The 27540-nt window shown below is 44.3% G+C and overlaps 1 protein-coding gene across 3 annotated transcripts in view; it reads left to right on the top strand.

Moving 5' to 3' along the window:
* Ccm2 (CCM2 scaffold protein) overlaps window positions 1–27540 on the top strand; it is a 66243-nt gene that overhangs the window by 13521 nt on the left and 25182 nt on the right. Inside the window, exons 2-3 of one of the 3 annotated variants that reach the window (XM_045136181.1) lie at window positions 9709–9858; window positions 24223–24396. The exons of 1 other annotated variant lie outside the window; for it this stretch is intronic. In XM_045136181.1, the coding sequence (XP_044992116.1) occupies window positions 9763–9858; window positions 24223–24396 (270 nt within the window). In that variant the 5' untranslated portion in view covers window positions 9709–9762. The remainder of the gene's footprint in view (window positions 1–9708; window positions 9859–24222; window positions 24397–27540) is intronic. One more of the 3 variants, XM_004652921.3, reaches the window with a different exon arrangement.

The following is a 27540-nucleotide window of genomic DNA, read 5'->3' as shown; positions in this document are numbered from 1 at the left end:
ATTTAAAAAAAAAAAATTTATTTGAAAACGAGAGACAGAGAGAATGGGCACACCAAGGCCTTCAGCCACTGCAAACAACCTCCAGATGCACACAACACCTTGTGCATCTGGCTTACGTGGGTACTGGGGAATCAAGCCTTGAACCAGGGTCCTTAGGCTTGACAAGCAAGCGCTTAACCGCTAAGCCATCTCTCCAGCTCCCAGTTATCCTATTTTTAATTGTCTTTGCTAACAATTTTCTAGGTACTTTCTAACTGTCTTATTACATTGATTAATTAAAAATGTCTCAAAATATTACTAAGCTTTATTTGTAACTGCTAAATAAAATATAATGTCTGTCAAGTTTTCATTTAAAAGTGTTCTTAATTATAACTTCCTGCGTTTTTATTACAAAAGATATAATAAGAATTTAATTCATTTTGAGTCCTTACTATTTAACCTTTATTTTAAATAACACATAAAAGCCAACAATACAAGACTAATATAACTATCTTTCTGGGGTCCCTTTTATTGGCCTTTCAAGGCCTAAAAGCCAACAAGAATAGAGACCCTAACAACCTCTCTTCACCCATCTTTAGGCTGAAGAAACCATATGGAGTCAACACCACTTCCTAGATAATTTGGGATTTCAAGTCTTAAAAACAGTGATAAACCGGGTGTGGTGGTACAAGCCTTTAATTCCAGCACTTGGGGGGGGCTGAGGTAGGAAGATCACTGTAAGTTTCCGGACCAGCCTGAGACTAAATTCCTGGTCAACCTGGACTAGAGTGAGACCCTATGTGGAAAACCAAAACAAAGCACTGTGATCCATGCCCAGTTAAACACTAGGCTTAGATGTCATTCAAAGATGATCCAACTTCCTTTTTCCACAGTAATAATAAGAAGGGAAGAGCTGGGACCAGCACTTGGGAGACAGAGGTAGGAGGATCACCGTGAGTTCGAGGGCCACCCTGAGACTATAGTGAATTCCAGGTCAGCCTGGGCTAAAGCAAAACTCTGCCTTGAAAAACTGAAACAAAAAAGGGGGGGGGGGACCATTTCCCCCTGTCCAGATGACTGATCCTAGCTATATATGAGAGAACATACACATTTCTAAATTAACAAGGTCTGGACTAAAGGTTGTTAATCCTCACTGAAATGTATTTAGAAGATTTACATTTGTACATAGTATTAAGCTTCTGCAATCAAAAATTCCAATTTTAGGGCTGAAGAGATGGCTTAGCAGTTGAGGTGCTTGCAGGCAAAGCCAAAGGACCCAGGTTTGATTCCCTAGTACCTATCTAAAGCCTGATGCACAAGGTGGTGTTTATGCTTGGAATTCATTTGCAGTGACTAGAGCCCTGTTGCACCTTCTCATTCTCTCATCCCTCCCCCTCTCTCAAATAAGTAAATATTTTTAAAATTCTAATTTTATTAAATATGATTTTGCTATTAATGTTTCCAAAATGCTAAGCTTTCTGTTTATAACAATAGATCTCCTAGATGTTGATGTACTTTTGCTGATGCTTACAGAACCATTTGCAAACAAGAATTTTTATTTTTTATTTTCAGATAGAGCGAGCAAGAGAAACAGAGAATTGGCCCGCTAGGGCCTAGCTGAAATCCAACTCCAGATGCTTGTGCCACCTAGTGGGCACGTGTGACCTTGTGCTTGCCTCACCTTTGTGCATCTGGCTTATGTTAGAGCTGGGGAGTCAAACATGGGTCCCTAGGTTTGGTAGGCAAGTGCCTTAACTGCTTAATTGCTCCAGCCCAAGAATTTTGTTTTTTGAGGCAAGCCCAACAGACTTGCCCTTTTTTTTTTTTTTTAATATATGAGAAAGAGAGAATTGGCCTGCCAAGGCATCTAGCCACTGTATTCCAACTCTAGACACGTCATCTTGTGTGTCTGGTTTACGTGGGATCTGAAGAGTTGAACTTGGGTCCTTAGGCTTTACTGGCAAGCACCTTAACTGCTAAACCATCTCTCTAGCCTTTTGAAAAATGTATTTACTTGAGAGAGAGAGAGAGACAGGGAGAATGGATATGCTAGGGCCTCCAGCCACTGCAAATGAATTCCAGATATGTATACCCCCTTGTGCATCTACCTTATGTGGATACTGGGGAATTGAACCCGGGTCTTTAGGCTTTGCAGGCAAATGCCTTAACTTCTAAGCCATCTCTCCAGCCCTTGTTTGTCTTGGTTTGTCAAGGTAGGGTTTTGCTCTATCCCAGGCTGACCTAGAATTCACTATGGAGTCTCAGGGTGACCTGGAACTCATGGTGATCCTCCTACCTCTGCCTCCCAAAGGTTGGGATTAAAGGTGTGCACCACCACGCCTGCTGATTGCTTATTGAGGTAGAGTTTTACTCTAGCCCAAACTGATCTGGAACTCACAGTGACCCTCCTACCTGTCCTTCCTAAGTACTAGAATTAAAGGTGTGTGCAGTACTCAGGAGGCAGGAGGATCGCTGTGATTTCGAGGCCACAATGAGACTTCATAGTGAATTCCAGGTCCACCTGGGGTACAGTAGGACCTTACATTGAAAAACAACAACAAAGAGAGAGAGAGAGAGAGAGAGAGAGAGAGAGAGAGAGAGAGAGAGGGAGGGAGGGAGAGGGAGAGAGAGAGGGAGAGGGAGAGAGAAAGAAAAGAAAAAGAAGTTCTTGAGGCTGGAGAGATGGCTTAGCGGTTAAGGTGCTTGCCTTTGAAACTTAAGGACCCAGGTTTGATTCTCCGGTACCCATGTAAGCCAAATGTACATGGTGGCGCATGCATCTGGAGTTCATTTGCAGTGGCTAGAGGCCCTGGTGTCCCCACTCTCTCTATCTACCTTTCTCTTTTACTCAAATAAATATTTATTTAAAAAAAGTTCTTTCCTTAATGACTCTGCTAAATATTATCTCTTGAAGAGCTCCCCTCTAGCCTAGGAGAAAACATCAACTTGCTACATACACAAAGGACACAAATTACAATGTGTTGGCAAAAAAAGAACAGAAAGCCGAGGCTCTCGGAAGCCACAGTGGTGTTACTAGAACTTCAGTGTGGATTGCAGCAATTAAATGTTACCAGCCCAGAGCCAAAACTTATTTTGGGCTGTGTTAGCTTTTTAAAAATAGCCAGCTTAGGGCTGGACAGATGGCTCAGCACTTAAGGTACTTGCCTTCAAAGCCTAACAACTAGGGTTCAATTCCCTAGTATCCACAATAAGCCAGATGCACAAAGTGTGTCTGGAGTTTACAGTGGCTAGAGGCCCTGACATGTTCATTCTCATTATCTGTCTCCTTGAAAATAAATAAATAATTTTAAAAAATATTTTATTAACATTTTCCATGATTATAAAATATATCCCATGGTAATTCCCTCCCTCCCCACCCAATAAATAAATTTTTAAAGAGGTTCAGTTCCTAAAAAAAAAAAAAAAAAAGAATAGCCATCTTTGCTGGGTAAACGCCTTTAATCACAGCACTCTGGAGGCAGAGGTAGTAGGATCACTGTGAGTTTGAGGCCTGCCTGGGACTACAGAGTGAGTTCCAGGTCAGCCTGGGCTAGAGTGAGATCTACCTCGAAAAAAGCAATAGAGTAGACAACTTGGGCTGGAGACACGGCTCAGCAGTTGAGTCCCTTGCTAGTGGCTGGGTTTGGCTCTCAGGTGTCCGTGTAAAGCCAGACTCTCAGTGGTGTGTGTATCAGGAGCTTGTTCGGGCAGCAGGAAGCCCTAGCGCACAGGTGCATCCATCTGGTCCTGTGCTGTTCTTTGTGGGGACACTTCTGATTACATCTCAGTCTTGTTACTTATAATGGGTCTAAGGTTTTGATGCCATCCACTTAATTTTGGAAGGGTGTGTGTTTAGAAATTTTCCATTTAAGCTGTGCGTAGTGGCACATGCCTTTAATCCCAGCACTTGGGAGGCAGAGGTAGGAGGATTGCCATGAGTTCAAGGATACCCTGAGACTACACAGTGAATTTCAGGTCAGCCTGGACTAGAGGAGTAAGACCCTACGTCAAAAAACCAAAAAAAAGATGGGCTGGAGAGATGGCTTAGCAGTTAAGCGCTTGCCTGTGAAGCCTAAGGACCCCGGTTCGAGGCTCAGTTCCCCAGGTCCCACGTTAGCCAGATGCACAAGGGGGCGCACGCGTCTGGAGTTTGTCTGCAGAGGCTGGAAGCCCTGGCGCGCCCATTCTCTCTCTCTCCCTCTATCTGTCTTTCTCTCTCTGTCTGTCACTCTCAAATAAATAAGTAAAAAATAAAAATTAAAAAAAAAATAAAAGAAAGAAAGAAAGAAATTTTTCCATGCTTCCCAGCTTTATGGTATTCTTTAAAATTTTTTTTTTTACTTTATTTACTTGTTTGAGAGAGAGAGGGGGAGAGAGAATGGGTATGGAGGGCCTCCAGCCACTGCAAATGAACTCCAGGTGCATGCACCCTCTTGTGCATCTGGCTAATGTGGGTCCTGGGGAATTGAACTGAGGTCCCTTGGCTTTCCAGGCAAGCACCTTAACTGCTTAGCCATCCCTTCAGCCCTATTGAGTATTTAATGGCATTTTGGATTTCATTGGGGTCTGTTGTAATGACTCCATTTTTGTCTCTAATTTTGTTAATTTGAATTTCTCCCTTTTTGTTAGCTTGGGTAAGGGTTTATCACTTATTTACCTTTTTTTTTTTTTTTCTTTAGGTAGGGTTTCTCTAGCCCAGGCTGACCTGGAATTTGCTATGTAGTCTAAGGGTGGCTTTGAACTTATGGTGATTCTCCTACCTCTGCTTCCCAAGTGGTGGGATTAAAGGCGTGTTCCACCATGCCTGGCTTTTATTTCTTTTGTTGAAGACCCACTTCTTTGATTAACTCTGTGTATTTTTCTTTTAGTTTCTATTAATTTCTGTCCTTATTTTTATTATTTCTTGTTGTCTACTGGGTTTGGGGTTGGCTTGGTGTCCTTTTAGAGCCTTGAGGTGGTACTGGGAAATCAAATTGTAGTTGTTAGGTTTTGCAGGCCTGTACCACTGAGCAATCTCTCTAGTCCCATAGCATTCTTCTTTTTTAAAGACTGAGGTCAGTTTATTAAAATAATTGACTTAGCCATCTGCAGTGGTGACTTCAATGTCCACTCCTGGCTCAGTGCTGATGAAAGTAATCTGCTTAGCAATCTTAGAAGCCCTGTGTAAGTCAATGAGTCAGTCGTTTGTGGATTTTTATCTGGAAGCACTCCCATCTTGGAACCTTCACCAAAATACATTGTCCTTGTAGTGTCTTGGTGGACATGTGAACAGGTACCTTTACTCTGATGCTCTTGTCCTTGGCTCCTCTGATCAAGTCAGCACACACTTTCTCTAGAGACTTCATGTTGCGGCTGGTGGAGGGTCATATGAATTCTGTGAATCACCACCTCTGGTACCATGGCTGTCTTCCTGGTACCTCTAAAGGCCATGGTTGTTGTGACTTGTTCCTTGGCAAGAATGATCAGTGGAGTTGATGGACTCCTGCTGCAAAGGTCCAATAGCATTCTTTTTTTTTTTTTTTCCTTTAAATTTTATTGGCGAGAGAGAGAGGGAGGGAGGAAGAGCAAGGGCAAGGTCATGCCATGGCCTTCAGCCACTGCAAACAGACTCCAGATACATATGCCACTTTGTGCATCTGGCTTTACATGGGTACTGGGGAACTGAATTCAGGTTTTGTAGGCAAACACCTTAACTGCTGAGCCATCTCTGTAGACCCTTTCTAATTTTTTTTCCCCCTGAGGTGGGTCTCATGATAGCTCAGGCTGACCTGGAATTCATTATGTAGTCTCAGGGTGGCCTCAAACTCTCAGCGATCCTCCTACCTTTGCCTCCCAAATGCTGGGATTAAAGGCGTACGCCACCACGCCCAGCTCCTTTTTTAAATTTTTTAGAATTTTATTTTAGAGAGAGAAAGAGTGGGCACACCAGGGCCTCATCCACTGCAATTGAACTCCAGATGCTTGCACCACCTAATGGGCATGTGCAACCTTGCATGTGCCTCACCTTTGTGCGTCTGGCTTACTTGGGATCTGGAGAGTAGAACATGGGTCCTCAGGCTTCTCAGGCAAGTGCCTTAACTGCTAAGCCATCTCTCCCACTTCTCCCCCCCTTTTTTTTTAAATAAGAGAGAGAGGATTGGCATGCCAGGGCCTCTGGCTACTGTAATTGAACTCCAGAAGCATGTGTGACCTTGAGTGCTTACATCACCTTGTGCATCTGCCTTATGTGGGACCTGGGGTATTGAACCAAGGTCCTTTGGCTTTGCAGACAAATGCCTTAACCACTAAGCCATCTCCCCAGCCCTCCAACAGCATTCTTTTTTATTTCAGCTCTAAAGAGTTTTTTTTTAATTAATTAATTTTTTATTAACAACTTCCGTGATTGTAAACAATATCCCATGGTAATGCCCTCCCTCCCCCCACTTTCCCCTTTGTAACTTCATTCTCCATTATATCCCCTCCCCATCTCAATCAGTCTCTCTCTTATTTTGATGTCATGATCTTTTCCTCCTATAATGATGGTCTTGTGTAGGTAGTGTCAGGCACTGTGAGGTCATGGATATCCCGGCCATTTTGTGTCTGGGGGGAGCACATTGTAAGGAGTCCTACCCTTCTTTTGGCTCTTACATTCTTTCTGCCACCTCTTCCTCAATAGATCTTGAGCCTTAGAAAGTGCAATAGAGTTACTGCAGTGCTGAGCACTCCTGTCACTTCTTTCCAGCACCATGATGCCTTCTGAGTCATTCCAAGATCACTGCCTTCTGAAAAGAGAAGGTTCTCTACCAAAAGTGAGAGTAGCATTAATATATGTGTATGAACATTAAGAGAAGTGCTTATTGGGCAGTTTGATGAGCATAGTATATACATTTAGCCAGACAGCAGCAGACATTACACCCCTAGGGCTCATGTCTACCCCTGTTTTAAGTTTTCAGTATCAGGGATGTATTCCCTCCCATGGAGTGGGCCTCCAGTCCAATTAGAGGGCAGTTGGTTTCCACCATGACAGACATGCCACTATTGTATCTATTGGCTCATTTGGACTGGCTGGCAAAATTTAAGACTTGTAGTGTCCACTGTTGAGTATCTTCACTGGTAATTTCTCTCTCTCCCAGTGTATCCAATAGCATTCTTGGTTAGTTCTTTTCCTTCATTGCTTGGAATATATCATTCCAATCTTTCCTGGCTTTTAGGGTTGTTGTTCATACCCACTCACCCTGTGCTCTGAAGGCTGGATTAAGGGGTAGATCTTGAACTCAAGACTGATCTAGGTTACAGAGTGAGTTCTAGGACTGCCCTGGCTTTAGGAAGACCATACTTTAGTAGAGTAGCACAGAGAAAAAAAGAAGAAAAACAAAACCAAAACCAGAAACAGCAGCAATAAAACTTTTTGGTCTCAGTCCTTGGTTCTCCTTCCCCCTAGGTCAGACCCATGGTGGGCAGGGAGATGCAGAACTCTCCTGCACTGAAGCATCCCACTGTGGGAGCTTGGTACGCTGCCTTCCTGAGGAACTTCTGGGGAGCTCCTGTCCCAACAGGAAGTGGTCCTGCTTTTCTGGGGGCAGATTGCACTGCAGGAGTGCTTACAGATGCCAGCTGGAGGCCCTGGGGTCCCAGATGTGGGCAGCAGCCCAGCCCTTCACCTAGGTCTTCATGGAATTGGTGCCAGCTGGGAGGACTGAGTTTCAGCTGGGGACTACCACCGTTGGGTTGCAGATCTGTGTTTGCCTTGGCTAGGGCTGGGGGAGGTGGGGAGAGTGTTCGCTGAGAAGCAGACTTGTTAATCCTGTCTTGCAATACTGTTTTTTTTCCAGGTAGGGTCTCACTCTAGCCCAGGCTGACCTGGAATTCACTATGGAATCTCAGGGTGGCCTCGAACTCATGGCAATCCTCCTACTTCTGCCTCCCGAGTGTTGGGATTAAAGGCGTGCGCCGCCACTCCCGGCTGGACCTTGACTTTTAAAGAAAAGGATTTTTTTTTTTTTTTTTTTTTTTTTTGAGGTAGGGTTTCACTCAAGCTCAGGCTGACCTGGAATTCACTATGTAGTCTCAGGGTGTACTCCAACTCACAGCAATCCTCCTGCCTCTGCCTCCTGAGTGCTGGGATTAAAGGAGTATGCCACCATACCCGGATAAGCTAGGCCCTTTTAGATGTATTGAAAGTATTTGACTTAAGGTTATTTTCAACTTGTGGCAGGTTTATTGAGGTTTAACCCCATCTAGGTCCATGCATACCTGTTTGCATTACATTTGATCTGTGAAACATACACACACACACATGCACACATGCGTACACACACATTGTAATTAAGTAGAATATTAAGAAGTTGATTCTGTTTGTAACCATTCTGGAATTTTTTTTGGCAGGGGGAGGGTTCAAGGTAGGGTCTCACTCTGGCCCAGGCTGACCTGGAATTCACTATGTAGTCTCAGGCTGGCCTCGCACTCACAGTGATTCATTCTCCTACCTTTGCCTCCTGCGTGCCAGAATCAAAGGTGTGCACCACCATGTTTGGCTTTTTTCTTTTTTTTTTATTATTTATTTTTAATTTTTTTGTTCATTTTTATTTATTTAGTTGAGAGTGATAGAGAGAGAAGGAGTTAGAGAGAGAGAGAGAATGGGTGCACCAGAGCCTCCAGCCTCTGCAAAAGAACTCCAGATGCATGCGCCCCCTTGTGCATCTGGCTAACATGGGTCCTGGGGAATCAAGCCTCGAACTGGGGTCCTTAGGCTTCACAGGCAAGTGCTTAACCACTAAGCCATCTCTCCAGCCCTTCTTTTTCTATTTGATGCAGGGTTTCACTCTAGCCTTGGAATATTTTTAATAAGCTATTTATTTATTTATTGCTGTTTTCGAGGTAGGGTCTTGCTTTAGTCTGGGCTAACCTGGAATTCACTATGTAATCTCAGGGTAGCTTCGAACTCATGATGATCCTTCTACCTCTGCCTCCCAAGTGCTAGGATTAAAGATGTGCACCACTGCACCCAGCTTTTTTATTTATTTTGAAGTAGAGTCTTTTTTTTTGGTTTTGCAAGGTAGGGTCTCATTTTGGCTCAGGCTGACCTGGAATTCACTATGTAGTCTCAGGGTGGCCTCGAACTCACGGCGATCCTCCTACCTCTGCCTCCCAATGCTGGGATTAAAGGCGTGCGCCACCACGCCCGGCTGAAGTAGAGTCTTACTCTAGCTCAGGCTGACCCGGAACTCACTCTGTAGTCTTGGCTGGCTTTGAACTCATTGCGATCCTCCTACCTTTGCCTCCTGAGTGTTGGGGTTAAAGGCGTGTTCCACCATGCCTGGCTTCTATAAGATTTCATTTAAAAAAAAAATTATGTGAGTGAGTGAGAGAAAGAAAAAGAGAATGAATTGGCACACCAGGGCCTCTTGCTGATGCAAACAAACTTCAGACATAGTGCTAGTCTGTGTGTCTGTGAGCACTAGGTGTTTGAACCTGGGTCAGCAGGCGTTGTGTGCAGTCACCCTTAACCACCGTGCCATCTCCCATCCCCATTCTGGAATATTAAGTCACAAGGGTCTTCAGCCTCGATAAACCTGACTTCTGAGTGAGAAAATGTAAAGAAATTAAAACAAGCTTGCTTCTGGATGATTCAGGTTCATGCTTCCAGCTGCCTTCTGCATTCTTTACAAACAAAACAGCGTCAGTGGGCTTTGCAGAAGGAAGCTGTGGTTTCTGGTCTTCCTGTGTACTTGCGTTTTTTTTTTTTTTCAGAGGGAGGGCTAGCATCTGACCATATTTTTCAACAAACTGAAAAGGGAATAGAAAATGCATAGCAACTGTCGGCAGAGGGTGAAAAACCAGAATTCCTCCAAAGAAACAACTCAAACTGAGTGTCTAATGGGGTGTTCCATGGAGAATGAGGTAGGTTCACGTCCAGTGTGGATCACTGTGTGGGGCCCTTGTGGGTGGCCTTATTGTGGTGATAAGTGAAGGGTTAGTGTAATGGAGGCAGTGTGCTGGAGGGTGATGGTCAAGATTTGTTACCTGCAAGTAAAGAACTGTCCTGGCTAACTAGGGTGCGGAGATGGTCGGATTCATCTGTCCTAACTAAAGGGATAAAGAGGCCATGGGCTTTGTTTTCCAGGAACAATTTTCCTGTGGTTTTATAGTCCTTTGGGATTTAAAAAGAAAAGAAAAAAAAAAAAAAACAGTGGAGGGGAAAAAGTCAAGAAATCAAGGAAACAGAACACTTGTGCCTGGAATTTGTCTATGGGCCCACAACTGTATTAAAGTTGGATGTTGGCCCATCTCACTATGTAGCCAAGCTAGCCTCAAATTCATAGTTCTCCCATGGGCAACAAAGGGTTTGTGTACTTGTCACTAGAGCAAACAGGTAAATCCTGAGATTGGGATGCACACAGCCTGTGTTATGCTCAGTACTTAGGTCTCTGTGGCAAGGAAAGGTCCTTCTTTCTTTTGTAGGCCTAGCTTCTTTTTTTTTTTTGTTTCCTATTAATTTTACTTTTTTTTTTTTTTTTTTTTTGAGGTAGGGTCTCACTCTGGCTCAGGCTGACCTGGAATTCACTATGTAGTCTCAGGATGGCCTTGAACTCTTGGCGATCCTCCTACCTCTGCCTCCCGAGTGCTGGGATTAAAGGCGTGCGCCACCACGCCCGGCTTAATTTTACTTTTTTAAGTTTTTCAAGGAAGGGTCTCGCTGTAGCCCAGACTGACCTAGAATTCCCTATGTAGTCCCAGGGTGGCCTTGAACTCACGGCCATCCTCTACCTCTGCCTCCTGAGTGCTGGGATTAAAGATGAGTGCTGGAATTAAAGGCATGTACCACCATACCCGGCAGGCCTGATTTCTTTTTTTTTCCCCCTCCTGAAGTAGGGTCTCTCTCTAGCTCAGGTTGATCTGGAATTCACTGTCCCAGGCTTACCTTGAACTCACAGTGATCCTCCTACCTTGGCCTCCTTAGTGCTGGATTAAAGGCATATGTCACCATGCTCAGCTTCATCTTTTCTTTTCCCTTCCCTTTCCCTTTCCTTTCCTTTCCTTTCTTTTCCTCTAAAGCTGTTTTTTTTTTTAAATTATTTATTTCAAGGAGGGAGAGAGAGAGAGAATGGGCATGCCAGGGCCTTCAGCTGCTGCAAATGAACTCCAGATGCATGTGCCACTGTGTGCATCTCGCTTATGTGGGTCCTGGGGAATTGAACGTGGGTTCTTTGGTATTGTAGGCAAATACCTTAACCGCTAAGCTATCTCTCCAGCCTCTTTCTTTCTTTCTTTCTTCTTTCCTTTCTTTCTCCCTCCCTCTCTCCATTCCTTCTTTCCTCCCTTCCTTCTCTAGCTGGGCATGGTGACACACACCTTGAATCCCACACTTCAGAAGGCAGAGGTAGGAGGATTGCCATGAGCTCAGGGCCCCCCTGAGGCTATTGAGTGATTTCCAGGTCAGCCTGGGCTACCTCCAAAAAACAAAACAAGTGAATGCGTCAAGGGGCATTGTAGAGAGTGCTGGAGACCAGTTGCTGTTTGGTGAGACAGTGTTGTGATATCAGATCAGCAGAGTGAGTTCTTTGTTGTAGACTTTGTAGAAGAGCGTTTGTTACAGTGTTTCTGTTGCACCCTGGTCTGACAGTGTTGTGTGAGAGGCAGCAGATACTGGTCTGTAGAGAGTGGCTCTTAATGCCCTCCTGCCTGTGCTGCTTTTCTGCCTAAGCAGGCCTGTCTTGTGCAGTCTTCTCACCTTCACCCTGGACTTGCTGCCTCTTCCAGTTGTTGTCTCATTGCTGTGCAGTTACTTTTTTTTTTCTTGGCATATGTAGTGTGTATGTATGCAGATGCATGTGCCCTCACACCAGAGGAGGATCTTAAGTGGTGTCTGTGCTCTTCTGAGCCTGGAACTGTTGTTTTTAGTCAGCAAGCCCCTAGTTCCGCCCTCTTCAGGACTGAGGGCGCTGTGGCATTTGGACACGCCCATGCAGGTCCTTGTGCTGGCCCAGCAAAGGCTTTTACTTGCGGAGCCGTCTTCCCAGGCCCTCGTCTCAATGGTGCTGCCTTCACTGCTGCAGCCTGTGCCAGCAGCAGAGTGCAGCGTCTCATTGAGCTCCAGCACACTCGGGGACTTTGAGTGTAAACTTTTTTCCAAAATATTTTATTTTTATTTATTTATTTGACAGAGAAAGGAGAAAGAGAATGGGCGTGCCAGGGTCTCCAGCCACTGCAGACGAACTCCACACACGTGCGCCCCCTTGTGCATCTGGCTAATGTATCCTGGGGGATCGAATGTGTGTCCTTTGGCTTTGCAGGCAAATGCCTTAACTGCTAAGCCATCCCTCCAGCCTGACTGTAAACATTTTTGTTGGGAGGCAGTCTTAGTCTTGCTTTATTAACTAGATAAGACCTACCTTTTAGTTTATTGTGAGGATTAAATCAGATGCACATGTGAAAATGCCAACATGAACAAGGTACCTGTGTTCCTCAGTTTCTTCTTTCTTTTTACCTTTCTGTTTCTCTTTTCTCTCTCCCTTTTCCTTTCTCTCATTCACTTGCTAGCACTTTGTCTAGGAAAGTGTTCTGAGCTTAGCAATTTTGTAATATTTGATTTTTTTTTTCGAGGTAGGGTCTCACTCTAGTCCAGGCTGACCTGGAATTCACTATGTAGTCTCAGACTGGCCTCCGCAACTCTTGGTGATCCTCCTACCTCTGCCTCCCGAGTGCTGGGATTAAAGGCATGTGCCACCATGCCTGCCTCTAGCATCTTGTTTTTTACTAGTTTATTTTTGTTTATTTGAATAGAGAGAGAGAGAACATGAGAGAAAATGGATGCACAAGGGCCTCTTGTCACAGCAAAGGAACTCAGATGCACACACCTCCTTGTGCAGCTGGCTTATGTGGGTCCTGGGGAATCAAACCTGGGTCCTTTGGCTTTGCAGGCAGGTGCCTTAACCGCTAAGCCATCTCTCCAGCCCCAGCATTTTATTTATTTTGTTTTTTTTTGGTTTGTGAGGTAGGGTTCCACTCTAGCCCACACTGACCTGGAATTCACTATGTAGTCTCAGGCTGGCCTCAAACTCACAGCGATCCTCCTACCTCTGCCTCCCAAGTGCTGTGATTAAAGGCGTGTGCCACCGTGCCCAGCTGCATTTTATTTTTTAATTAGCTTACAGTTAGTAGGTTTCCCTTTAGCATTTTCTTTTTTTTTTTTTTAAGAGATAGTTTTTTGTTTTTTTAGATTTTGTTTGTTTATTTATTTATTTATTTTGAGGTAGGATCTCACTCTAGCTGACCTGGAATTCACTATGTAGTCTCAGGGTGGCCTCAAACTCATGGCCATCCTCCTACCTCTGCCTCCCAAGTGCTGGGATTAAAGGCATGTGCTACCACGCCTGGCATTTGATTGTTTATTTTTATTTATTTATTTGAGAGCTATAGAGAGGGAGAGAGGGACAGAGAATGGGCACATCAGAGCCTCCAACCACTGCAAACAAACTCCAGATGCATGCGCCCCCTTGTGTACCTGGCTTATGTAGGTCCTGGGGAATCGAGCCTTGAACTGGGATCCTTAGGCTTCACAGGCAAGATGCTAAGGCATCTCTCCAGCCCCTTTTTGGTATTTTCATACAAACTTAGTTTTGGTTAATCCTCTCATCTCTTCTCTCCCCACTCCCCTGCTGCCCTCATTTCTGCTTATAGTCTTCCACCCCCATTATTCCTTCTCCCACTTTCATATCACATGTATTCAATTACTCTCTCCACCCTTCCTTTAAAAGCTTTTCCTCACCTTTCCTGACCCTTTCTAGTTTCTTGGCCTCTACACATTCTCACTTCTAGAATTAGAATCTAGGATCTGTGTATGACAGAACATACAATCTTGTTTGGCTGAGCCCAAATTGTATCACTTAATATTGTATTTTCTGGTTCCATCTATTTTCCTGCAAATTTTATAATAAAACTCCATTGTACATATACACCACATTTTCATTATCCATTCCTTTGTTGGTGGGCATCTAGGTTAATTCCGTTTTCTAGTTATTGAGAATAGAAAAGCAAAAACAAAGATGTACAGGTATTTTTGTCATAAAACATAGAGTCCTTTGGGTATAGTCCCAGGCATGGTATAGCTGTATCATATATTAGCTTTATTTCTAGCTTTAAAAAGTATATATTTACTTATTTGAGGAAGGGTGTGTGTGTGTGTGAGAGAGAGAGAGAGACTGAGAGAGAGAGAATATGAATGTGTCCTGGCCTCCAGCCACTGGAAAGAAACTCCAGATACATGTGCCACCTTTTGCATCTAGCTTATGTGGGTCTTGGGAATTGAACCTGGGTCCTTTGGCTTTGCAGGTAAGCACCTTAACTGCTAAGCCATCTCTCCAGTCATATTTCTAGTTAATAATTTTTTAAAATAAATTTAACATTTATTTGAAAGAGAGAGAAAAAAGAGGCAGAGAGAGAGAGAGAGAATGGGTGCACCAGGGCCTCTAGCTACTACAAACGAACTCTAGACACATGTGCCACCTTTTGCATCTGGCTCACTCACATGGGTACTGGGGAATCAAAACTGGGTCCTTAGGCTTTGCAGGCAAACACATTAATTGCTAAGCCAACTCTCCAGTCCTTGTTGTTGTGTTGTTGTGTTTTCTTTTTCTTTTTCTTTTTTTTTTTTTTTTTTTTTGGTTTTGCAAGGTAGGGTCTTACTCTAGCTCAGACTGACCTGGAATTCACTATGTAGTCTCAGGGTGGCCTCAAACTCACAGTGATCCTCCTACCTCTGCCTCCCAAGGGCTGGCTGGGATTAAAGGCATATGCCACCATGCCTGGCTTGTCGTGTTTACTTGATGCCATTCTGACTGGAGTGAAATGGAATCTCAAAGTAGTTTTATTTTGTATTTCCTTGATGGCTAAAGATGTTAAACACTTGTAAAGATATTTACTGGTCATTTGTATTTCTGCTTTTGAGAACTCACTAGTTTATTAACTTAATTTTTCGTTGGGTGGCTTTTTTTTAGCTTTTTAAAAAAATATTATAGATTTTCAGAAATATAGTTGGTAAGAATTTTCTCCTGTTCTGTAGACTGACTTTCCACTTAATAAGTGCTTCCTTTTCTATACAGAAGCTTTTTAATTTCATGGGGTCCTATTTGTCAGTTACTTCCTGAGTGACTGGAGAATGTCCTTAACCATGTCTTTATCTTAAACTGTTTTCCTTACTTTTCCCTTCAATAGTTATAAGACTTTCAGCTCTCAAAGTCTTTGATTCACCTGGCATGGTGGCACACGCCTTTAATCCCATCGCTTGGGAGCTAGAGGTAGGATCACCATGAGTTTGAGGCTACCTGAGATTACATAGTTAATTCCAGGTAAACATGGACCAGAGACAGACCCTACCTCAACCCTTACCCCCCCCCAAAACATTAAAATCTTGGATTCATTTGGAGTTGATTTTTGTGCAAGATGAGAGTAAAAGATCTAGTTTCATTCTTCTACATGTAGATTTCCAGTTTTCCCAGCTCTCTTTGTTAAAGAAATTTTCTTTTTTTCTGATGTAAATTTTTAACATCAGATGGCTGTATCTGAATGTGTTTATATCTGGGTCTTCTGTTCCATAAGTGGACATGACTTTTTTTTTTTTTGTACCAGTACCATACTGTTTTCCTTACTATAGCTCTGTAATATAACTTGAAATCAGTTGTGGTGATACCTCTGGCATTATTTTTAAAGCTACTTTTATTTACTTATTAATATCTTATTCATTAGGAAAGAGACTGTGCATGTGTATGAGCATGTTAGGATTTCCTGCTGCTACAAACGAATTCTAGATGAATGTGCCACTTTGTGCATCTGGCTTTACCTGGGCAGTAGGAAATCAAACTCATACCACAAGGCTTTGCAAGGAAGCACCCTTAGCCACTGAGCCATTTCTCTAGCCCCAGCATTATTTTTTTTTTAACTTTTGAGGTATTACTTTTACTGGACATGTATAGGATTGACTTTTCCATTATAAACATTTTACAAATAAAAAATTGTTTTCATTATAAAGGAAAACATTTCCTGGATTTATCATTGTATAGTGGAAACAAAGACATATTTAAACATTAAGGCTGGGCTGGAGAAATGGCTTAGTGATTAAGGTACTTGCCTACAAAGCCTAAGGACCCAGGTTCAATTCCCCAGTACCCACGTAAGCAGGTGGTGCATGCATCTAGAGTTCATTTGCAGTGGCCATAGCCCCTAGCATGCCCATTCTCTCTATATCCAACCCCCCTCTCAAATAAATAAAATACTGATTAACATGAAGGTCATACTCTAAGTATTAGAACAGAATACTGATGGGTTCACTTCAATAACTTTTTTTTTTTTAAGTTTTTCAAGGTAGGGTCTCACTCTAGCCCAGGCTGACCTGGAATTCACTATTAGTCTCAGGGTGGCCTCAAACTTATAGTGATCCTCTTACCTCTGCCTCACAAGTGCTGGGATTAAAGGCATGTGCCACCACACCTGGCTTCAAAAGCAGTTTTATGATTACCCACACACTTCCAGAGGATGAAATAAATATAGGAGGATGATCCTCAAAAATGACATATTTCCAAAAATATTCAAATTCATATAGGGTCTGTCTTTTCTTGCATGGGATTTGGTCAGTGTATATCAGCAAAAGATAAACGTTTGAAATGCAGAACACATTGTCTTTAAAATTTTTATGAGCCTTGTGTGAGGAGTAGCTGCCTTACCCACATGATCATTTGAAATACAATGTGTGTACGTTATCTTATGACGAATCACATAATATGAGGAAATGAGTCTTATTTCTAGGACAATCTTAAAATAGAGTTAATACAGGAATATTTCATCCTTATTTTTTAGGGTTCATAATCTTTAACATCTCAGCTATTAACAATATAAACAGTACCTAGTTAAGCTGACATGAGTAATGGTCTAACAGTTTCAACTATCCTACTTGATTTTAGTCACATGATGTACCATCTAAGAAAACAGACCAAGCAGAATTTCTGAAATGTCCAAATTGAAGACTTGTTAAGAACTATACAATCCCATCATAATGAGCCCAGTGCCTCTCTCAGAGATTTGTTTCATAAATACTGGAAGCCTAACATTTCAGAAGTGTTTCAGTGAAATATTTACTAATATTGTCAGCATAAGCTTGCAAATGGTTTAGTTAACATGGAAATCTGAGACCCTAAACTTGCTTCTGGATGCTTTAATTGATCAAATTCAGTGCTGCCTGATTTATTTATTTTTGAGACAGGGTCTTAAACTATAACCCGGACTGGTGTTGAACTCACTATGTAGCCCAGGCTGTCCTTGAACACATGTAGATCTGCTTGCTTCAACCTCCCCAAATCCCAGCATTATTTATTTATTTATTTACTTATTTTGGTTTTTTGAGGCAGGGTCTTACTCTGGCTCAGGCTGACCTGCAATTTACTATGTAGTCTCAGGGTGGCCTTGAACTCATGGTGATCTTCCTACCTCTGCCTCGTGAGTGCTGGGATTAAAGGCGTGCGCCACCACACCAAGCCTAGCATTATTTTTTTTATGCTTAGGATTTAAAAGAGGACTTTCGTGGCCTTGGTTGTTTATTCTGTGGTTTTTCTTTTCTTTGCTCTCCCCCATCCCTCCCTCCCTCCTTCCTTCTTCTCTCCCTTCCTTTGAGGCAGTTGTGTATGGGGTTGTTTTCTCGATTTCTTCAGCATGTTTATTATTGGTATGTAGGAAGGCTACTGAGTGTCATTTTACCTCAAGTATGTCTAAGTGTGCATGTGTGTGTATTTATATGTGTAGAGGTGTATGTGTGAGTGTACTTGAGTTTGGAGACCAGAGGTTAACATTGGGTCTTCCTCAATAGCTCTCCACCTTACTTATTAAGACAGGATCTCTCACTTGAAGAGTCGTCTAGCTAGACAGTTTTTCCCAGGGATGGGAGGTGGGCTGCTCTGCATACCTGGCAGTTATGTAAGTGCTGAGGATCCAAACGTAACGTCCTCATGCTTGTGTGGCAAGCACTTCACTACTGAGCCAATTCCTTGCCCTCCTGATTGTCAGTTTACTTTGTAACCAGAGTCCCCCCCTCCTTTTTTTTTGAGGTAGGGTCTCACTCTAGTCCAGGCTGACCTGGAATTCACTGTGTAGTCTCAGGGTGGCCTTGAACTCATGCAGTCCTCCAACCTCAGCCTCTTGAGTGCTGGGATTAAAAGCATGTACCATACCCGGCCAGAATTTCTTTCTGAATTTTCAAATAAGCAAGTCTAGAGCTAAGCATGTTGGCTCACACCTGTAATCCCCAGCACTTGGGAGACTGAGGTAGGAGGATCACTGTGAGTTCGAGGCCATCCTGAGACTACATAGTGAATTCCAGGACAGGCTGGACTAGAGTGAGACCCTACCTCAAAAAACAAAAAAAACACCAAAAAAATGAAACACCTTTAACATAAAACAAGAGCATGTAGTATTTGCTATATCCAGGGCTAAATGCTTACCTGCCTGAGTGCAGTGATTCCCCTTACATCATGGGTATATTCCAGGCCCCCTAGTGGAGGCTTGAAACTGACCATAGCACTAATATAGATGCTTTTTTCTTATACCTACATACATACCTACAATAAAATTTAATTGATAAATTAGACACAGTAATAAGTTAACCACTGTAATAATACAGAGCAATTACAGCAGTGTACTATAGTAAAAGTTACTAGAGTAAGTGAATTGTTAATTTCTGGAATTTTCCACTTAATATTTTCTCATCACAGTTGACCATGGATAAATGAAACCTTTGAAAATGAAGCTATGGATTAGTGGATTACTATAATGTACAATGTCTGTTATACTTGAAAGCCCAGGGCTAAGAGGCACTTCCCTTGGAACACCTCCATACGACCTGTGTGATGTTGGGCATTGTGTTCTCTCTTGCCAGACTCATTGGTTCCTCTTGTCCCCTGCTGCTTTGAGAGCACAGAAACAGAAACAGGGCGGATTAACATTACGCTGCACTTTTGCAGCCTGCTGTGCTGACTGGTGGTTCTTGTCATGGATTTAATTCCTACTCCTCTGCTCTGGTCTGCTTTGCTATAACCCTCTCCAGGGCAAGGACTGTCCACCCACAGTGCCTCCCTGGCCTGGTATGCACATAAGTGAAGGGTCCATACCAACATTTGTTGCTCCTCAGCCTTGTGCAGGCTCCATGCTATGTAGTAAGAGCCAGAGGTAAGCTGAGGACAAAGCTTGGTGGTGGGACACTTGCTTAGCTCACGCTAGTGCTGGAATGGACTCAGCGGTGAAAGACGTCGACAGCCTGCCCTCTGCAGGGGCTGGCCTGATTTCTTTGTGTTGTCAGAGGTCTAGCAGATGCTGCCTCGTGGCAGAGGGTCTATCTTTGGGGTTGGGTCGTGTTGTAGTCAGGTTCACATTGCTGGCAGAAAACACCCGACCAAGAACAGTTTGTGGGAGACAGGTGCTTACTTTTGCTGACAGACTTGAGGGGAAGCTCCTTGATGGCAGAGGAAAATGATGGCATGATCCAAGGGTGGACGTCACCTCCTCGCCAACATTGGGTGGACAACAGCAACAGGAGAGTGTGCCAAACACTAGCAAGAGGAAGCTGGCTATAATACCTATAAGACCACCCCAACAATACACTACTTCTGGGAGCTCCAATTCCCAAATTGCCACCAGATGGGGACCTAGCATTCAGAACACTTAAGTTTATGGAGGACACCTGAATCACACCTCCAGATTCCATCCTTGACCCCCATACACTGATAACCATACATGATGTAAAATACAATGCATTCAGTCTGACTTTAAGAGTTCCCATAGTTTTTTTTTTTTAAATTTTTATTTATTTATTTATTTGAGAGCGACAGACACAGAGAGAAAGACAGTCAGAGGGAGAGAGAGAGAATGGGCGCGCCAGGGCTTCCAGCCTCTGCAAACGAACTCCAGACGCATGCGCCCCCTTGTGCATCTGGCTAACGTGGGACCTGGGGAACCGAGCCTCGAACTGGGGTCCTTAGGCTTCACAGGCAAGTGCTTAACCGCTAAGCCATCTCTCCAGCCCAGTTCCCATAGTTTTTATTCATCCCAATGAGGTTCAAACATCCCCATAGTGCAAGGTCTTTTAACTAAGCCATAATACAAACAAAACAAAAAAAAAAACCCAAGAAGGGCTGGAGAGATGGCATAGTGGTTAAGTACTTGCCTGTGAAGCCTATGGACCCCGGTTCGAGGCTCGGTTCCCCAGGTCCCACGTTAGCCAGATGCACAAGGGGGTGCACGCGTCTGGAGTTCGTTTGCAGTGGCTGGAAGCCCTGGCGCGCCCATTCTCTCTCTCACTCTCTGTCTGCCTCTTTCTCTCTCAAATAATCAAATAAAAAAAAAATCTTAAAAAACAAAACAAAACAAAAAAAACCCAAGAAGCAAAAAACACCATAATATTACAGAATAATGTTCACACTGAAAAGGATGGCTTTAGGCACAGAAAAGAAATACTGAACTAATGCAAGATTTAAACAGGGCAAACATCAAACTCTGTAGCTCTAAGTCAGATAATTCTAACCAGTGACAAGTCTCTGGAGTTCCAGTTCTTCCCCTCCAGCTAGGCTACTCACAGTCCTGGAAAATTTCACCCAGTGCTTGCAGCTGTCTTTGGCATCCATCCCATAGTCCTGGCATCTCCATTGGGTCTCCATGCAGGTAATCCAACAAGCCTGCTTTACACTGTCCATGACCATTTCCAAAATACAAAACCATGTTGCAAATTCAGTGACCCTCTCTTTCCTGCATTTGTTATACTCCGTAATACCAGGTGGGCTACCAGTTTGTTAATCCAGGGGGGAATGAAGCTGATTTTGAAGAAGAGGACACTCCAGCATTCAGACCCTTTATGCAGACTGCATTCTTCCTGTTGTCCCCATGCAGATTAGCTGGCCCAACCTCATTGGTTGCAATCTCTCAAACAACTGCAATTGAATGGACAGCAGTTTCAGCCCAAAGATTTCTTTTTTCTTTTTGGATTTTTGAGGTAGGGTCTCACTCTGGCTCAGGCTGACCTGGAATTCACTATGTAGTCTCAGGGTGGCCTTGAACTCACAGCGATCCTCCTACCTCTGCCTCCCGAGTTCTGGGATTAAAGGCATGTACCACCATGACCGTTAAGATTTCTTTTCTTTCTTCCTTTCTTTTTTTACTGTGCCATATCCCTCTGCTCACACCAGTCCACTTCTATGCAATGCAGAAGTTCCCAGGACACAGGCAAACAAAACGTACCAAGCCTCTCACACAACTCATCTTTCTCACCCTCATAAGTCAAACCTCACAGACCATAGTTCTTACTGCATTCAGGTCTTTCAGCTGACCAGAATGGTCCATCAAGTTGTACTTACAGCATTGCAAGGAGTCTCTTAGGCCAAGGTTTCAAATTTGTCCACATTCTTCCTGCAAATCAGCTCCAAAGGCCAAAAGCCATAGTCAGGTTTCTAGCAGCAGTGATCCCACTTCTCACTAGCCTTACTGTTGCGGTCAGGTTCACATTGTGGGCGGAAAACACCTAACCAAGAGCAGCTTGTGGGGGAAAAAGGGTTTATTTTGGCTTACAGACTTGAGGTGAAGCTCCATGATGGCAGGTGAGCAGAGGGTGGACATCACTCCTGGCCAACATTAGATGGACAAGAGCATCAGGAGAGTGTGCCAAACACTGGCAAGGGGAAGATGGCTATAACACCTATAAGCTCACCCCTAACAATACACTGCCTCCAGGAGGCTTCAATTTTCAACTTGCCACCTGCTGGGGATTTAGCATTCATAACACACACGTTTATGTGGGACACCTGAGTCACACCACCAGAGACTGCAAGACAGGCCCTGGGGTCCTCCTCTGCACAGTTTACTTGTCACGCAGAGTCTGGTTTTATGAGCTGTACATCTCTGTTACAATAACAACACAAGTTGCCTGTGGATTGTGGACCTATTGATTTGGTGAGGGCTTCTTGGTTAGAGGTTGATTTGGACAATCTCTAGGCTCAAATTTGGTTTCCTGTTGCTCCTGTGTGTAGATTAGTAATGAGCTAGTCTAGCAGACAACTTCTGGAAGGTCAGCCAGGTGCAGCAGAAGGTGTGGATGAGGTGGGTGATGCCTGGCCCTGTTTTATTCTGCAGTCTAGTTATGGTGAGTAGAAGCCAGTCTGCAGTTTTGGTCCCATCTCTATAACGGCAACAGTTGAAGAAGAAATGGATTTTTGATGTATTATCAAGAGCTAAAGCAGTCAAAAACTCTTGACCTCCGTTTTGCTTATATAAAATGTGTTAGGTATGTGCTCAGAGCTTTCTAGACTGTTCGTGGTGACCTATAAGGATCATGAGCTCTTTTTTGAGATTGTCAGAGCTCAGCTAACTTGTCATGGTGCTGTTGCGATTTTGTTGAATGTGTTTCCTTGTTGAACCTCAAAGGGTTAGGAATGTCACTGTGAGCTCCATTGGCAGGAGGTAGCAGGTGTGGGGACAGTATTGGGGCTGTTTTCTGAGGCAGATTGAGCCTTGTTTGCTTCATGACCTTTCCATCCGTGCTGAGCCTAAGTGGTGGGATGTGGGGAGAGCTCTATCTATGCACTGCAGGGTCTTCTAGGGGCTACTGGGCCACCAAGCCCTGCTTAAGTCAGGAATGGTCTTTGAGCTATTACTTCATCTGTGACTGCCCATCCATGAAATTGGTTGATTGGGCAAGGTGTCCTCTAGGACCACAAGTTCTGTGTCACCATTTTTAAACAATATTATATTTATTTGCAAGGAGAGAGAGAGGGGGGAGGGAGAGAGAATAGATGTGCCAGGGCATCTAGCCACTGCAAATGAACTCCAGATGCATGTGCCACTTTGTGCATCTGGCTTTATATGGATGCTGGGAAATCAAACCCATGTTGTTAGGCTCTGCAGGCAAACATCTTAACCGCTGAACCATCTTCAGCCCTTGTTTGTTCTTTAATCTTTAAAAATTATGTGTGTGTTCTCACATGCCATGGTGTGTGTAGAGGTCAGACAACAAGCTTGAGGCACCTGTACTTCCCTTCCAATCCTGCTGAGACAGGGTCTCTCTTGTGTGCACCACTGTCAATGCCAACCTTAGCTACCTTTAGAGCTTGGGATTCTCCTGGCTCCACCTCCCATGGTCTTGGGCGTATTGGGAGTTTTGACCCCAATGCCTGCTTTACATGGGTCCTGGGAAGATCAAACTCAAGCTGGAGGGCTTGCAAGCAAGTGTACTGCTGAGCCATCTCCCCAGCCCTGTCTGCTTTTTTAGTTTTGTGTTACTGTGTTTTGGGATAAGGAGAGGTCCGAGCTGGGCCTGCTTGTGGTACTGCCTGGATGCTGGGCCGGGCCTCAGGAAGAGTGCTAACCAGCTTCTCCCTGAGCTGGGTATTGGATCACAGAGAAAATAGCTGTGACTTCATCTCTGTTTTGGTTGGCCTCTACACACCCATGTTTGTGACCTGTTATTGCCGAGGTTGCACATAGGTGTCTTGATGTTTCTGGGTTCATGTTCCTTTGGGTGACAAAGCAGGGATGGCAGCTATATCTCAGCAGGACTTGAGATGACTTCTAAGGCCTTGATCAGGAGGCTTCAGATTTGCCCTGGCACTTCGTGGGCAAGATTTACTTTGATCTCCTCTCTCTATCTTTCAGGTTCACCTTGCTTATAGGTTGAGCCTCAGAGCCCTTGTTAGGTTCAAGCAGGGTCTGAGGCTGTGAGCTCAGGTGGTGGTTCTGTGTGCTGGTTGGCCTGAAGCCCAGCCTTGGGACGGAGTTGCCCATGCAGATTAGACGTGCTCTTCCCTAGAACACACTCAGCCTTGGCTGCTGAGACTCGTTCCCTGCTAGCGGATACACGTCCCACCTGCCTCCTCCACTCTCTGAAGTGAATTGGGCCCACAGAGCTGGGAGGAATTACAGCCCTTCTGTGTGTTACCTTCTGGGGGATTCTTCCCAGTCTGGATCTTTTCATCCACTAAAGTTGCTCATCTTCTGAGTGTCATAGGAGCTGCTAAATAGGCCTCTGTTGCTTGGCCACTTACCCGCCCTGGCACACGAGCTGGCCTGGAGAGCCCACTCCCTCAGCCTTGTATGTTCTTGGTCCTTTCTCGTAGGCTGACGGAGCCAACTCCTGTCTGCATGGGGACTCTGGTAGTCGTTTTGGCTCCTTTTGTTTATTAACAGTAGTTGCAACACAAAACGTGAATAATGAACTCCAATCATTGCCATTTCTGCCTGCAGCCTGGAATTGTGTCGCCATTTAAACGAGTATTCCTAAAAGGTGAAAAGAGTAGAGATAAGAAAGCCCATGAGAAGGTGACAGAGAGGCGCCCTCTGCACACTGTGGTGCTGTCATTGCCTGAGCGTGTCGAGCCAGACAGACTGCTGAGCGACTATATTGAGAAGGAGGTGAAGGTAAGTCGTCACAGGCCTCGGCGCGCTCCTGCCACGCAGCGTTTCAGGCACTTCCACCTAAGTGGGTTAGCCTGGGTCCTACCCACTGTCCCGCTTCTGCTGTCATAGTTAATGAGCAGGAAACTTAAAACCCCAAGTTTTAGCTGCTGACTTGTCTCTGATTCTTTTTAAAAATACTTTGTTTACAGCCGGGCGTGGTGGCGCACGCCTTTAATCCCAGCACTCGGGAGGCAGAGGTAGGAGGATCACCCTGAGTTTGAGGCCACCCTGAGACTACCTAGTGAATTCCAGGTCAGCCTGAGCTAGAGTGAGACCCCACCTCGAAAAACCAACCAAACCAAAAAAAAAAAAAAAAATGTTTACTTATAAGCAGAGAGAGGAGAGAGAAGAATAAACGAATAAGTGGGCGCAACTGAGCCTCTAGCCACCGCAGATGAGCTCCAGATGCATGTGCTGCTTTGTGCCACTGGCTTCCCATGGGTACTTGGGAATTGAAACTGAATCATTAGGGTTTGCAGGCAAGCGCCTTAACCACTGAACCCTCCTCCCCATTTCTAATTCTTCATGCAGAAGTAGCTTGCCACCTGTGTCTCTTGAAGGTCTTGTGGGCAGTGTGCCCTGCTCCACCAGAAGAGGGTTATAGAACAGGAGAAAACCCACATCTTCCAGTTTGCAGGTGACAAGAGATATTTGGCCCTGGAGCTATTGTGTATGCTGCTGTTTAGGGCCTGGATACTCAGCCTGCTTATTTGAGACCCAACATTGTGTCTCAGAGGCCTGCATCCAAGAAACTGTTTGAGCTGTGTTATGTCCTCTAAAATGAAAGTCAGTGAATAAAAGGGCATAATGCCATGAGTTAGAGAGAATTGGAAAAGAAATGACAGGTCTTAGGGACCCATAAATGGGAAGAAGGAAGACGATAAACGTGAGGTAGTAGACCCAGCTGGACCAAGTGCCTGCAGAGGACAGAGTCCAGGGGCTGGTGAGGGCCAGAGACTGGCTCCCCCTCTCCACTAGGAGGTAGGTCTTTGGACATGCTGGTGCCTGGCAAAGGAGTGGGGTAAAGAGACAGACACCACTCTGAAGATAGGGCAATTCTTCTTTTTTAAAAAATTATTTTATTATTTATTTATGAGAGAGAGAGAGAGAGAGAGAGAGAGAGAGAGAGAGAGAGAGAGAATGGGCATGCCTGGGCCTCCAGCCTATGCGAATGAACTCTAGATGCGTGCACGTCCATGTGCAGCTGGCTTATGTGGGTTCTAGGGAATTGAGCCTGGGTCCTTAGGTTTTATAAGCAAGAGCCTTAACTGCTAAGCCATCTCTCCAGCCCTGGTAGGTGGTTCTTAACCAACCTCTTATGGTTGGTAAGAATCTACAATCCCTTTCTCTTCAGGCTTCCAAAATGCCAGGTATAGCAGTGTAGGCCACCGGGTGGGGATGGAATAGGAGGCTTAATCACAGGCACATAAGGCTGTGGTGGTCATTTCACATTCAAACTGCTATAGTCACCATGGAAAAGAGTTTGGTACCTGTCTCTTTTTTTTTGGGGGGGGGTGCTCTTAAAAACATTTTAATATGTAATATGCTTCCTTACAATTGTACTCCTAAGGCTTTATCCTAAGGAAATGCAAATTTCTGTTCATATGAAAACTGGCATGAGTATTCAAAGTAGTTGTGTTAGCCTAGTGTATGTTTGTATTTATTTGAGTGAGAGAATGGGTGTGCCAGGTGTTCCCATTCTCTCTATCTGCCTCGTTCTTTATCTCTTTCTCTCCCTCTCAAATAAATAAATAAAAATAGAAAAGAAAAATACAAATCAGAGACTCTAATGAACAAAATAATACTGTGTGTGGACTTCAAGACAGCCTAGTTTATATGGCAGCTCTCATGTTCATATAAGTGAGCCAGCACAACCTGCCACTGACACCCAAAATGAAATAGGTAATTTGAATAGCTTAATGGCTATTAAAAGTGAATAACAGCTCCTGTTAAAATTCCAGCAAGCCCGGTGTGGTGGCACATGTCTTCCATCCCAGCACTTGGGAGGCAGAGGCAGGTGGATTGCTGTGAATCTGAGAGTGAGTTCCAAGTCAGCCTGGGCTACAGTGAAACCCTACCTCAAAAAAACCAAAAAAATCCCAGCAAGCTGGTTTTGAAAGTAGAAACAGTATTAATTTAGAATTTCTATGGGAAGGCAAAAGAAGTAGAATGCCAAACAGTTTTGAAGTAAAGTTGGAAGGATGGGGTGAGAGAAGCTGTTCTCGTAAGGCAGACCACAGAGGGGCAGTACAGGACTCCTGGGAAAAACAAAACCCTCAAATATCCTGCGTGTCTGGCTAGGCAAATATAGCTTAGATTGACACCCAAGGTAATCCAACAAAGGAAAACCTGCACCTGGCGTTCATCAAAATTTTGCTCTGCAAAAGAGGATGAAAACAGTGGTAGCGCATTTGCATAGCTTGCATAAGCACTACTCCTAGCACTGAAAAGGAAAAAAGGATAAAAAGACATGTCACAGATGGAGAGGAATTATTTGGAAATGACCTATCCGACCAAGAGCTAGTATCTACAATAGAGGAAGAACTTTCCAGACTCAACAGGAAGATAATCCAGCTAGAACATAAGTGGGTACAGAGACATTTCACTAAGGGCAATACATGGAGTGGCAGCTGGGCACACGAGATGTCCGATAGCACTGGCCATCAGGGAGATGCAAGTTAAATGCACAGTGGTGATCTGTCTACTTCTAACAATGCCTGAAGTGACGTGGTGCAGCCCCCAGTACTAGTGAAGGGGAGGAGGACAGGGCCCACGTCTTGCTGCTACAAGGTAAACTGCTACAAGGGCAGTTGCGATCACCTTCTTGTTGCTGGGACAAAGTGTCCAATCAAAAGCAGCTCGTGGGAGGAAAGGGTTTAAACATTGCAGCCTACAGTTTTGAGAGATGTTCCATCATGGCAGGGAAGCATGGTAGAGCAGAGACTGGGCATCACTGCTTGAGCAGCTAGCCTGAAGGTGGCTGGAGGAGTGAACTGGCTCTGGCCTGGGCTCTAACACTTTAAGGTCAGCCCCAAGCAACACGCCTCTTTCAGCAAGCCTCCACTTTTCAAATTGCCACCAGGTGGGGATAGAATAGGAGGCTTA

This window comes from Jaculus jaculus, chromosome 16 (genome assembly GCF_020740685.1).
Source record: "Jaculus jaculus isolate mJacJac1 chromosome 16, mJacJac1.mat.Y.cur, whole genome shotgun sequence".
NCBI lineage: Eukaryota > Metazoa > Chordata > Mammalia > Rodentia > Dipodidae > Jaculus > Jaculus jaculus.
Note: the sequence above shows the minus strand (reverse complement) of the source record. Positions and strands in the feature narration are given on the sequence as shown.